The sequence below is a fragment of the Arachis hypogaea genome, chromosome 16 (assembly GCF_003086295.3).
Source record: "Arachis hypogaea cultivar Tifrunner chromosome 16, arahy.Tifrunner.gnm2.J5K5, whole genome shotgun sequence".
Classification (NCBI taxonomy): Eukaryota; Viridiplantae; Streptophyta; class Magnoliopsida; order Fabales; family Fabaceae; genus Arachis; species Arachis hypogaea.
The window spans coordinates 54,775,496-54,786,329 of NC_092051.1; the positions used below are offsets into that span (position 1 = coordinate 54,775,496).

Genomic DNA, 10,834 nt, shown 5'->3' on the forward strand with positions numbered 1-10,834 from the left:
TTGACTTGCTGAGTCAATATTTTATTCTGAGCCAATATGGCATTTAGAGTATTAATTTCAAGAACTCCCTTCTTCATAGGCGTCCCATTATTCACAGGATTCCTCTCAGAAGTGTACATGAACTGGTTATTAGCAACCATGTCAATGAGTTCTTGAGATTCTGCAGGCGTTTTCTTTAGGTGAATGGATCCACCTACAGAAGTATCCAATGACATCTTTGATAGCTCAGATAAACCATCATAGAATATATCCAGGATGGTCCATTCTGAAAGCATGTCAGAAGGACACTTTTTGGTCAGCTGCTTGTATCTTTCCCAAGCTTCATAGAGGGATTCACCTTCTTTCTGTCTGAAGGTTTGAACATCCACTCTAAGCTTGCTCAGCTTTTGAGGAGGAAAGAACTTGGCTAAGAAAGCCGTGACCAGCTTGTCCCAAGAGTTCAGGCTATCTCTGGGTTGAGAATTCAACCACACTCTAGCTCTGTCTCTTACAGCAAAAGGGAAAAGCATTAGCCTGTAGACTTCAGGATCTACTCCATTAGTCTTAACAGTATCACATATCTACAAGAATTCAGTTAAAAACTGAAAAGGATCTTCAGATGGAAGTCCATGAAACTTGCAGTTCTGCTGCATCAGAGAAACTAGCTGAGGTTTCAGCTCAAAGTTGTTTGCTCCAATGGCAGGAATGGAGATGCTTCTTCCATGTAAATTGGAATTAGGTGCAGTAAAGTCACCAAGCATTCTCCTTGCATTATTATTATTTTTGGCTTCCATCTCCTCTTCCTGTTCGAAAATTTCTGAAAGGTTCTCTCTAGATTGTTGTAATTTAGCTTCTCTTAGTTTCCTCTTCAGAGTCGTTTCAGGTTCTGGATCTGCTTCAACAAGAATATTCTTGTCCTTGCTCCTGCTCATATGACAAAGAAGAGGGCACAGAAATAATAATAATAATAATAATAATAATAATAATAATAATAATAATAATAATAATAATAATAATAATAATAATAGGGATCCTTTATACCACAGTATAGAAGTCCCTGTGTGAGTGGAAGAAAGGAAGAAGAAGAAATTCGAACACAGATGGAAGAGGGGGTTTGAATTTGGGTGAGATGAAGTGTTAGTAGATGAATAAATAAATAGAAGGAGATGAGAGAGAAGGAGAATTTTCGAAAATAATTTTTGAAAAAGAGTTAGTGATTTTCGAAAATAGTTTTTGAAAAAGGTTAGTAATTTTCTAAAATTAAAATAAAAAATTAAAATAATTAGTTAATTAAAAAAGAAATTTTGAAAAAGAGGGAAGATATTTTCGAAAATTAGAGAGAGAGAGAGTTAGTTAGGTAGTTTTGAAAAAGATAAGAAACAAACAAAAAGTTAGTTAGTTGGTTGAAACAAATTTTGAAAATCAATTTTTAAAAAGATAAGATGAGAAGTTAGAAAAGATATTTTAAAATCAAATTTTGAAAAAGATAAGATAAGAAGATATTTTTGAAAAGATATGATTGAAATTAGTTTTGAGAAAGATTTGATTTTTAAAATCACAATTAATGACTTGATTCACAAGAAATCACAAGATATGATTCTAGAACTCAAAGTTTGAATCTTTCTTAACAAGCAAGTAACAAACTTGAAATTTTTGAATCAAAACATTAATTGATGATGTTATTTTCGAAAATTATGATATAAAATGAAGAAAAAGATTTTTAAAAAAATATTTTTAAAATTTTCGAAAATAACTAAGAAATTTGAAAATTTGATTTGACTCATAGAAAACAACTAGATTTTAAAAATTTTTGAAAAAGTTAACTCAAATTTTCGAATTTTATGAGAGAAAAAGGGAAAGATATTTTTTTTTATTTTTGAATTTTTAATGAAGAGAGAGAAAAACACTAAAAATGCTCAATGCATGGAAATTTTAGATCAAAACAATGAATGCATGCAAGAATGCTATGAATGTCAAGATGAACACCAAGAACACTTTGAATGTCATGATGACCATCAAGACTTATTTTTGAAAATTTTTATATGCAAAGAAAATATGCAAGACACCAAACTTAGAAATCTTTCATGTTTAGACTCTATGGATGCAAGAATGCACATGTAAAACAAGAAAAGATGCAAAACAAGACAATATCAAGATCAAACAAGAAGACTTACCAAGAACAACTTGAAGATCATGAAGAACACTATGAATGCATGAATTTTCGAAAAATGCAAGATGAATATGCAATTGACACCAAACTTTCAACTTGACTCAAGACTCAAACAAGAAACATGAAATATTTTTTATTTTTATGATTTTATGATTTTTTTGTATTTTCTTTTAATTTTTTCGACAATCATTTTGAAAAAAGAAAAATAAGGATTCCAAAATTTTTAATATGAATTCCAAGAATCTTATGCTCTTTAGTCTAAAGCTCCAATCAAAGGGTCAGGCATGGATTAATAGCCAGCCAAGCTTTAGTAAAAATATGAGTGTAATTCATTCAATTTTAAGCCAAAACTTCTGTCCAAAAGAATTTAGACATGGTTTTATAGCCAGCATGCTTCAACATGCTTCATGAAACTCTAGAATTCATTCTTAAAAATTCTGAAGAAAAATATATTTTTGAAAATATTTTTATTTTTTTTCGAAAACAAAAGAAAAATTTTTGAAAGATTTTTGAAAACTTTTTGAAAACAAAATAAGAAGAAAATTACCTAATCTGAGCAACAGGATGAACCATCAGTTGTCCAAACTCGAACAATCCCCGGCAACGGCGCCAAAAACTTGGTGTTGTTGCCGGATCAAAATTTGGCACTGATGTTACCGGACCAAAAGCTTGCCGAAAATTCGAACAATCCCCTGCAACGGCGCCAAAAACTTGGTGCACGAAATTGTGATTTCTGGTAGTGGCTCCAAAAACTTGGTGCTCTAATCTCAATTCATAATTTGTCACAACTTCGATACAACTAACCAGCAAGTGCACTGGGTCGTCCAAGTAATAAACCTTACGTGAGTAAGGGTCGATCCCACGGCGATTGATGGTATGAAGCAAGCTATGGTCACCTTGTAAATCTCAGTCAGGCGGATAATAATTGAATATGGAGTTTTCAAAAATAATACTAATTAAACAGAAAATAGGGATAGAAATACTTATGTAATTCATTGGTGAGAATTTCAGATAAGCGTGTAGAGATGCTTTTGTTCCTCTGGATCTCTGCTTTCCCGCTGTCTTCATCTAATCAGTCTTACTCCTTTCCATGGCTGGCTTTATGCAAGGGCATCACCGTTGTCAATGGTTACATCCCCTCCTCTTGTGAAAATGGTCCAAATGCTCTGTCACAGCACGGCTAATCATCTGAGGTTCTCGATCATGCTGGAATAGGATTCACCCTCCTTTTGCGTCTGTCACAACGCCCAGCACTCGCGAGTTTGAAGCTCGTCACAGCCATTCAATCTCAGAATCCTACTCGGAATACCATAGACAAGGTTTAGACTCTCTGGATTCTCATGAATGCCGCCATCAATCTAGCTTACACCACGAAGATTCTGATTAAGAGATCTAAGAGATAATCATTCAATCGAAGGTAGAACGGAAGTGGTTGTCAGGCACGTGTTCATGGGAAATGATGATAATTGTCACGTTCATCACATTCAGGTTGAAGTGCGAATGAATATCTTAGAAGTGGAATAAGTTGAATTGAATAGAAAACAGTAGTACTTTGCATTAATCTTTGAGGAACAGCAGAGCTCCACACCTTAATCTATGGAGTGTAGAAACTCTACCGTTAAAAATACATAAGTGAAAGGTCCAGGCATGGTCGAGAGGCCAGCCCCCAAAACGTGATCACAGGATCAGAAATACAATCCAGGATGTCAAATACAAAAGTAAAAAGTCCTATTTATACTAAACTAGTTACTAGGGTTTACAGAAGTAAGTAGTTGATGCATAAATCCACTTCCGGGGCCCACTTGGTGTGTGCTTGGGCTGAGCTTGAATGTTACGCGTGCAGAGGCTCTTTCTGGAGTTGAACGCCAGGTTGTAACATATTTCTGGCGTTCAACTCTGGTTTGTGACTTGTTTCTGGCGTTTAACTCTAGACAGCAGCGTAGAACTGGCGTTCAACGCCCTTTTACGTCATCTAAACTCGTTCAAAGTATGGACTATTATACATTGCTGGAAAGCCCTAGATGTCTACTTTCCAACGCAATTGGAAGCGCGCCATTTTGAGTTTTGTAGCGCCAGAAAATCTACTTTGAGTGCAGGGAGGTCAGAATCCAACAGCATCAGCAGTCCTTCTTCAACCTCTGAATCTGATTTTTGCTCAAGTCCCTCAATTTCAGCCAGAAAATACCTGAAATCACAGAAAAACACACAAACTCATAGTAAAGTCCAGAAATGTGAATTTAACATAAAAACTAATGAAAACATCCCTAAAAGTAACTAGATTCTACTAAAAACATACTAAAAATAATGCCAAAAAGCGTATAAATTATCCGCTCATCATCAACCAAGAAGTAGAGGCATACAAGCAAGAGTTTATAAGAGTGACTCCAACCCAAGGACAATTTGAGTGGGTAACAATATCTTCCATGAGCTTTATAGGCCCATACCAATATGCTCTCTTGGAAATGGATCACCAACTTAAGGCGCTTCTTGGAGTGTTAAATGGTGAAGGAGTGGATTTTGGTTGTCAAAGGAATTCAATGCATAAAGGGTGCAAGGACCAATTGGGAGGATCACAAGATTCAAGTGGGTGCTTCAATGGTGCTTGGAGAGGTTGTTCATCCAAGGACACAAGTGAAAGTCAACAAGAGGATGATAAGAAACCATAGTGTGGGATTCGGGCATACAACTCTACAACCAACAATTTTGGATTCCAATTTCTTGCTTGAGGTTTCTTGAGAACTTAATGTACTTTGTTTGGGATCCCGGAGGATTTTTGAAGAGCAAGCATGGTTGGCAACTCAAGGATGGATGGAAGCACAAGCCTTCTTGATGTGAGCTCCAACCAAAGTCCAACTTGAAAACTTAAAACCAAAGTGTTAGGTGGGAGACACCCCACCATGGTAACAACCTTACATCTCTTCTCTCTTTTAGCTTTTGGTTATTAAATTGTGTCTCTTTAATTAGCTTAGTTTGATTGCATTCTAGGTTTAAATAAGTTATATTTTATGTTTGATCATGTGTTTTTAATGAATGATATGTTTTGGGATTGAAATCCCTTAATTGATATCATGGTTGGTGCCTTAGAGGCTTTAAAAATGATGCAGAAACAGAGTTCTATGCATGTGCATAGCGTTGTGCGTATGCACACTTCCCCTGTTTCTCCCCACCTGTGCGTACGCACACCCGTTGTAACACGCTCTGCCTGTAGCGCTCGCACCCTCTATGCACGCGCACCCCCACTACATTTTCATTCTGTGCGTTCGCACAAGCACCTGTGCGTGCGCACACATGGTCATTATGCTTTCTTGAAATAAAAAAAAAAGAAAAAGTTATGTGTGTACGCACAGCCCTGTGCGCACGCACACGTCTTGAGACCCTCTCTGCCAGCAGCGCTCGCACGTCTTGTGCATTTGAATGGCCCCAAATTTTTGCTAGTGTGCGTACGCACAATTCCCTGTGCGTATGCACAGGTCGCATTCTGGGCATTAATGAGAAAGGATGCCCTGTTCAGCCAGCAGTCTTCCTCTCTCTTCTCCTTGCTGCTGCTGCTCGTTCCCTCACCCAAGCCCATCCGTTCTGCCGGCGACCACCACGTCGCCGTCCGACCGCCTCCTGATAAACTCCTTTTTAGGGTTTATCTTATGTTAAATTTAGAGCATTTTATTAACCTTTTCTCACATTTATTCAATGAAATAGCATGGTTTTGTGATTCTCCCTTAAATTGTGCTTAAATGTGAAAACATGCTTTTAGACCTCTAATTTGATTATTTTGATTCACCTTTGATTCTACTAGATGCCTTGATTTTCTTGTTAAGTGATTTCAGGTAGAAAAGGCTAGGAATGGATCAAAGGAGTGAAGAGGAAAGCATGCAGAGTGGAGAACACATGAAAAAGCCAAATATTTGAGATGCATCATCCACGCGCACGCGCACTGTACGTGCACGCGTGCTGTACGTGTACGCGTCGGTGGCTGCACGTGATTTTTAAATAGAAAATGTGCCCAGCAAATTTTGAGAAGCTGTGGGGCCTAGTTTGCAACCAACTTTGGCGCCAAAGTGCTTTAAAGGACCAAGGATTGAAGGGAATTGACATCTTGGCACCATTTTAGACACATTAGGATAAAGATTAGTTTAGAGTGAGTTTTTAGAGAGAGAAGCCCTCTCTTCTCTCTAGGATTAGGATTAGGTTTAGGTCAATAATCTTAGATCTAGGTTTGATTCATGCTTTCATCTACTTCTACCTCTTAATTCTTTGTTGTTACATGTTCTTCTTCCACTCTTTTGTTGTAATTCCTTCTACTTTGTTTCTATACTTTGTTGTTGATCTACTCTTATTTCTTCTATTTTCTTTCTATTCAATTTGAGGTAATTCATGTCAATAATGTTCGTTTTTATTGTTGTTGTCAATTCCTTGCAATAATTGTTGTTAGATTTCATTCTTGTTGTCAATTTACTATGTTCTTCTTTCATACCTTCCAAGTGTTTGTCAAAATGCTTCAGAAGATGTTAGAGTAGAATTTTATGTTCTTAACTTGGGAAGGTAACTTAGGAATTCTTGAGTTGCTAATGTCCAAGTGATTGATAGTTGGTAACCATTGACTCTAGCTCTCATTAATTCAATTAGTGAATAGCTAGGACCTATGGACTTGGATTGATATAGCTCACTTGACTTTCTTCTACTTGTTAGAATATGATTTAATGGGATTGATCCTTACAATTATCATATTGTGGTTAGTGATAAGGATAGAGATTCTCGACCACCAAACCTTGCCAAGACCTTTTTGTCATTTGATTTCCTTTATCATCTACTTTTCTTATTTCCTAATCAAAACCCCAAAATATATATGTCCATGGCCAATAACAAGAATAGTACCCTGCAATTCCTTTGAGAGACGATTCGAGGTTTAAATACTTCGGTTATTAGGATTATTAGGGGTTTGTACTTGTGACAAACAAATTTTTGTATGAAAGGATTCCTTGTTGGTTTAGAGACTATACTTCGACGAGAATTCATTTGTAAAATTCTAAACACACAAAATTCCATTCATCAAAATGGCGCCGTTGCTGGGGATCTTGCAATTGCGTGCCTTATTATTGGTTATTGTATATATGTAGATATTGTGAATATTTTGTTTTTTTTTTTACTTCTTTGTTAGTTTTTAATAGCTTTAGAACTTAGTTAGTTTGTTTTTGTATCCACTATGAAGTCTTACCCTTTTGGCTATAAGTTTGGTTCTAATTGTGTTGTAGGAAATGTGAACCTCAATGACCACATGTCTCAAGGATGGAACCAACAAAGATGGGAGGAGCCTCAAGGAATTGATCACTCCTATTGGCAACAACCTCCAGATACTTACAGGTATAATTTCCATCCTAATGCATGTCAATGGCTATGGTGAATCTCTTTGTGACATCCAATTGCCACCATCCACTACAAAAAAAAAGGCCTATGGTCACGGTAAAAAATCGTGACTATAGCTAGTAAAAAGGGTAACCATAGATCTATGGTCACAGTTTTGGACCTATGGTCACGATTATTTACCGTGGCCTATTCTCTCGTGGCCATAGGTCTATGGTCACAGTTTTTTTATCTATGGTCACGGTTTCTATGGTCACGGTTTCAATTTTTAAAATCTGACACTTTAGGCCACGTTTTTTTACCGTGACCATAGGTTAATCTATGGTCACGCGTGAAAACCGTGACCATAGCCTCTATGGTCACCCCCCTTAAAACTGTGACCATAGACTCTATGGTCACCCCTCCTTAAAACCGTGACCATAGCCTTATCTATGGTCACGGTTTTTACCGTGACCATAGCTCTATGGTCACCCCCCCTTAAAACCATGACCATAGCCTTATCTATGGTCACGGTTTTCACCGTGACTATAGCCTCTATGGTCAGCCCCTTTAAAACCGTGACCATAGCCTTATCTATGGTCACGGTTTTTACCATGACCATAGCCTCTATGGTCACCCTTCCTTAAAACCGTGACCATAGCCTTATCTATGGTCACAGTTTATCTATGGTCACAGTTTTCATCGTGACCATAGCCTCTATGGTCACCCCTCCTTAAAACCGTGACCATAGCCTTATCTATGGTCACAGTTTTCACCGTGACCATAACTCTATGGTCACCCCTCTTTAAACTGTGACCATAGCCTTATCTATGGTCACGGTTCACCGTGACCATAGCTTATCTATGGTCACCCTATTTAAAAAACCATGACCATAGCTTACTTTCTTTTATAAGATTTATTTTTTAAAAGCATAATCACATCCCAAATTTATGATAATCAAAAAATAAATCTAAAAATGAAAAACTCAAAAAATCTAAAGCATAAAATTTATATTATAAACTGGATATGTTTTTAGTCCAAACAACACATATAAAAATACAGTGTAATTTATTCATTACATGTAAAATACATAACACATCAAAATATATATATATATGAGACCCATATCATCCCCACTGTGCTTAGCACATCGCTCAACTAGCCTCAAAACAAAATTTGGCATCCCCAATGTGTTCAGCATATCCAATGCTTTCCTATGAGCACTCTGCAGAATCATTTAGTGTTAGCATTACTAGAAACGAAATCTAAAGCAACATTTTAAATTTAGCTTTTCACCAAAGAAGAGATAGAAGTTACACTTGTTCAAAACCAACTTATTAGTCACAAATGAAATCTGCAAGAAAATGAACTATTTCTTCAAAGAGTGCTATGTAAACAACAGTTTTGACATATAAAAACAAGCTCAGCTCAAAGGTTCAAGTGTTTCTAGTAACATTCGAGTGAAAACAATTTTTCAGAAAAAGCATTTCAGCAAGTTATTGCCCTATAAATAAGTGTTTAATTTCAGATGATAATGCATTGTGCAACATCATAGTGGATTACTGTACCATATAAAAAGATAGGGCATTCAATTGTCTTGTCCTGTTCAGTATGATAACCCTTGTAGACGACTTCTGCTCTACCAAAACCTGTCAAATTAAAATGAAGTATCAAGAGACAAACTAACATTTTGAAAAAGAAAGAAAATAATGAAAGGAAAATATTAAGAACAATAGTTGAAACATCCCAAAAATGAGAATTAATCAGTAAAGTATCACACTTTGACACAAAATAACAGAAACAACAAAGCAATTAATAACTATGCAGAACATGACCTATTCAAGTTAGCACTAGAACCTATGTGAAGCTTCACACCTCAGATTGTGTAACTGTTGTCTTGAAATGGTGTGTGAGTGAATTAAAAAATAATAAAACTAATTGAAAGCCCACATTTCAAGTGGCCGGTGTTTAGGCATGGAAGATAAGCAAAATTGGGAGTAGGTAAAGTGAAAAACGCTGAAAATGAGTGAAGAAAACAAAGAACTTTTAAGAGGAAATTATGAACCTGATCATCCTCGGGTTTGGTGTAAGAAGCCATAATAACGATGTATTTTTTTCTTTATTTCTGGAACCTTGGAATCAAATTGCAGAGATATTGCAATTTGTAAAGTGAATTTTGTGAAATAAATCCATAAATTGAGAAAGAAAAAAGAACCTGCAAATGATGGCAAGTATGAAGGTGAAGAATAATAATTCTGGTTCAAGAAAATGATTTATGACAAAGTATAATGGTGTTGTTTAACGAAGAGGCAAATATCTTTGGCAAATATCAACTAAATTAAGAACAAATCAAAAACAAATACAAGTAATAATTTGAAGTTTCAATAATCCTAAATTACTAATCAGAACAAGTAAAAAAAACAAGTAACAACTCAGAAAAAATACTATACAGAACAATAATCAACGACCCTAATATTCACAAGTTCTGAAAATTAAAAACAACATCCTTAATCAAAAGTTCTAATAATCAAAATCAACACTTTTACCCAACATCAGAAGTTCTCATTATCAAAATCTCTATTCCCTAATGAGAATATTAATTCATTATAATAACTAATTATTTACCTGAGAAGAGAAGAAGAGGATGACCGGAGAAGAGAGTTGAGAAGAGGTGGCGAGGCGGGATGGACAGCGGCAGCAGCGCGGCTCCTCCCTCTCTCACGCGCGTCTTTCACCCTCAAGCGCTGACGAAGAACCCAACAGCGACAACGAGCGACGGCCCGTGATGAGAGCGGCGACGAGCTGGGCGCGACGCCGGCACGCTCTTCTCCCTCTCCTTCCCTTCTTCTTCCCCCTCGAGCTCCCCCTGTTTCTCGTTTTCTTCCTTTTCTGAACGTGTGTGTGCGTTGTGTTCTGATTTAGGGATTGGGGAATTAGGATTTTATTTAGGAATTTTAGAGTTAGAGTTAAATATATACTAGCAATATAATAATTTTAGAAAATATTTGTGATAGAATAATAATTTAGAATTTAAATATAATATTGTAAGAATTATTTTTAGAATAGATAAAATTTCATTTATCAAAATATTATTAAGTTTAAATAATTATTTTTAATTTAAACTATAAAATAAATATACTAATTATATTTTATAAAATACGGTTAAATTTAAAATATCAATTACCTAAATTAAATTATATAATTTTTTATTATTTTTCTATTATAACTTTAATTTTAATTTATATAAAATAACTAATTAAAATAAAAGTTGTACATAAATATTAATTGACTTAAATCTAAAGTATTTATAAAAATTCATTTAATCATTTCTAATAAATTAATCTCTAA

The 10,834-nt window shown here is 35.6% G+C and overlaps 1 protein-coding gene and 1 non-coding gene across 3 annotated transcripts; one reads left to right on the forward strand and one right to left on the reverse strand.

The window, feature by feature from the left end:
- Positions 1-269: 269 nt before the first annotated feature.
- On the forward strand, positions 270-377 carry LOC112761706 (small nucleolar RNA R71). The gene has a single exon (XR_003182088.1). It is a non-coding gene; the product is annotated as a small nucleolar RNA R71 (small nucleolar RNA).
- Positions 378-8,481: 8,104 nt separating this feature from the next.
- LOC140179797 (membrin-11-like) lies at positions 8,482-10,399 on the reverse strand. Of its 2 annotated transcripts, none has more exons than XR_011873619.1 (3): positions 10,112-10,399; positions 9,055-9,135; positions 8,482-8,711 (listed from the first exon to the last, which is right to left on the reverse strand). XR_011873619.1 is itself a non-coding variant. In XM_072219566.1 (3 exons), exons 1-3 carry the CDS (start codon positions 9,582-9,584, stop codon positions 8,562-8,564), a joined length of 264 nt encoding a protein of 87 aa, XP_072075667.1. In that variant the 5' UTR covers positions 9,585-9,771; the 3' UTR covers positions 8,482-8,561. The 2 variants fall into 2 exon arrangements, 1 of the variants encoding a protein (XP_072075667.1); XM_072219566.1 differs by lacking the exon at positions 10,112-10,399 and adding an exon at positions 9,552-9,771.
- Between the last annotated feature and the right edge of the window lie 435 nt (positions 10,400-10,834).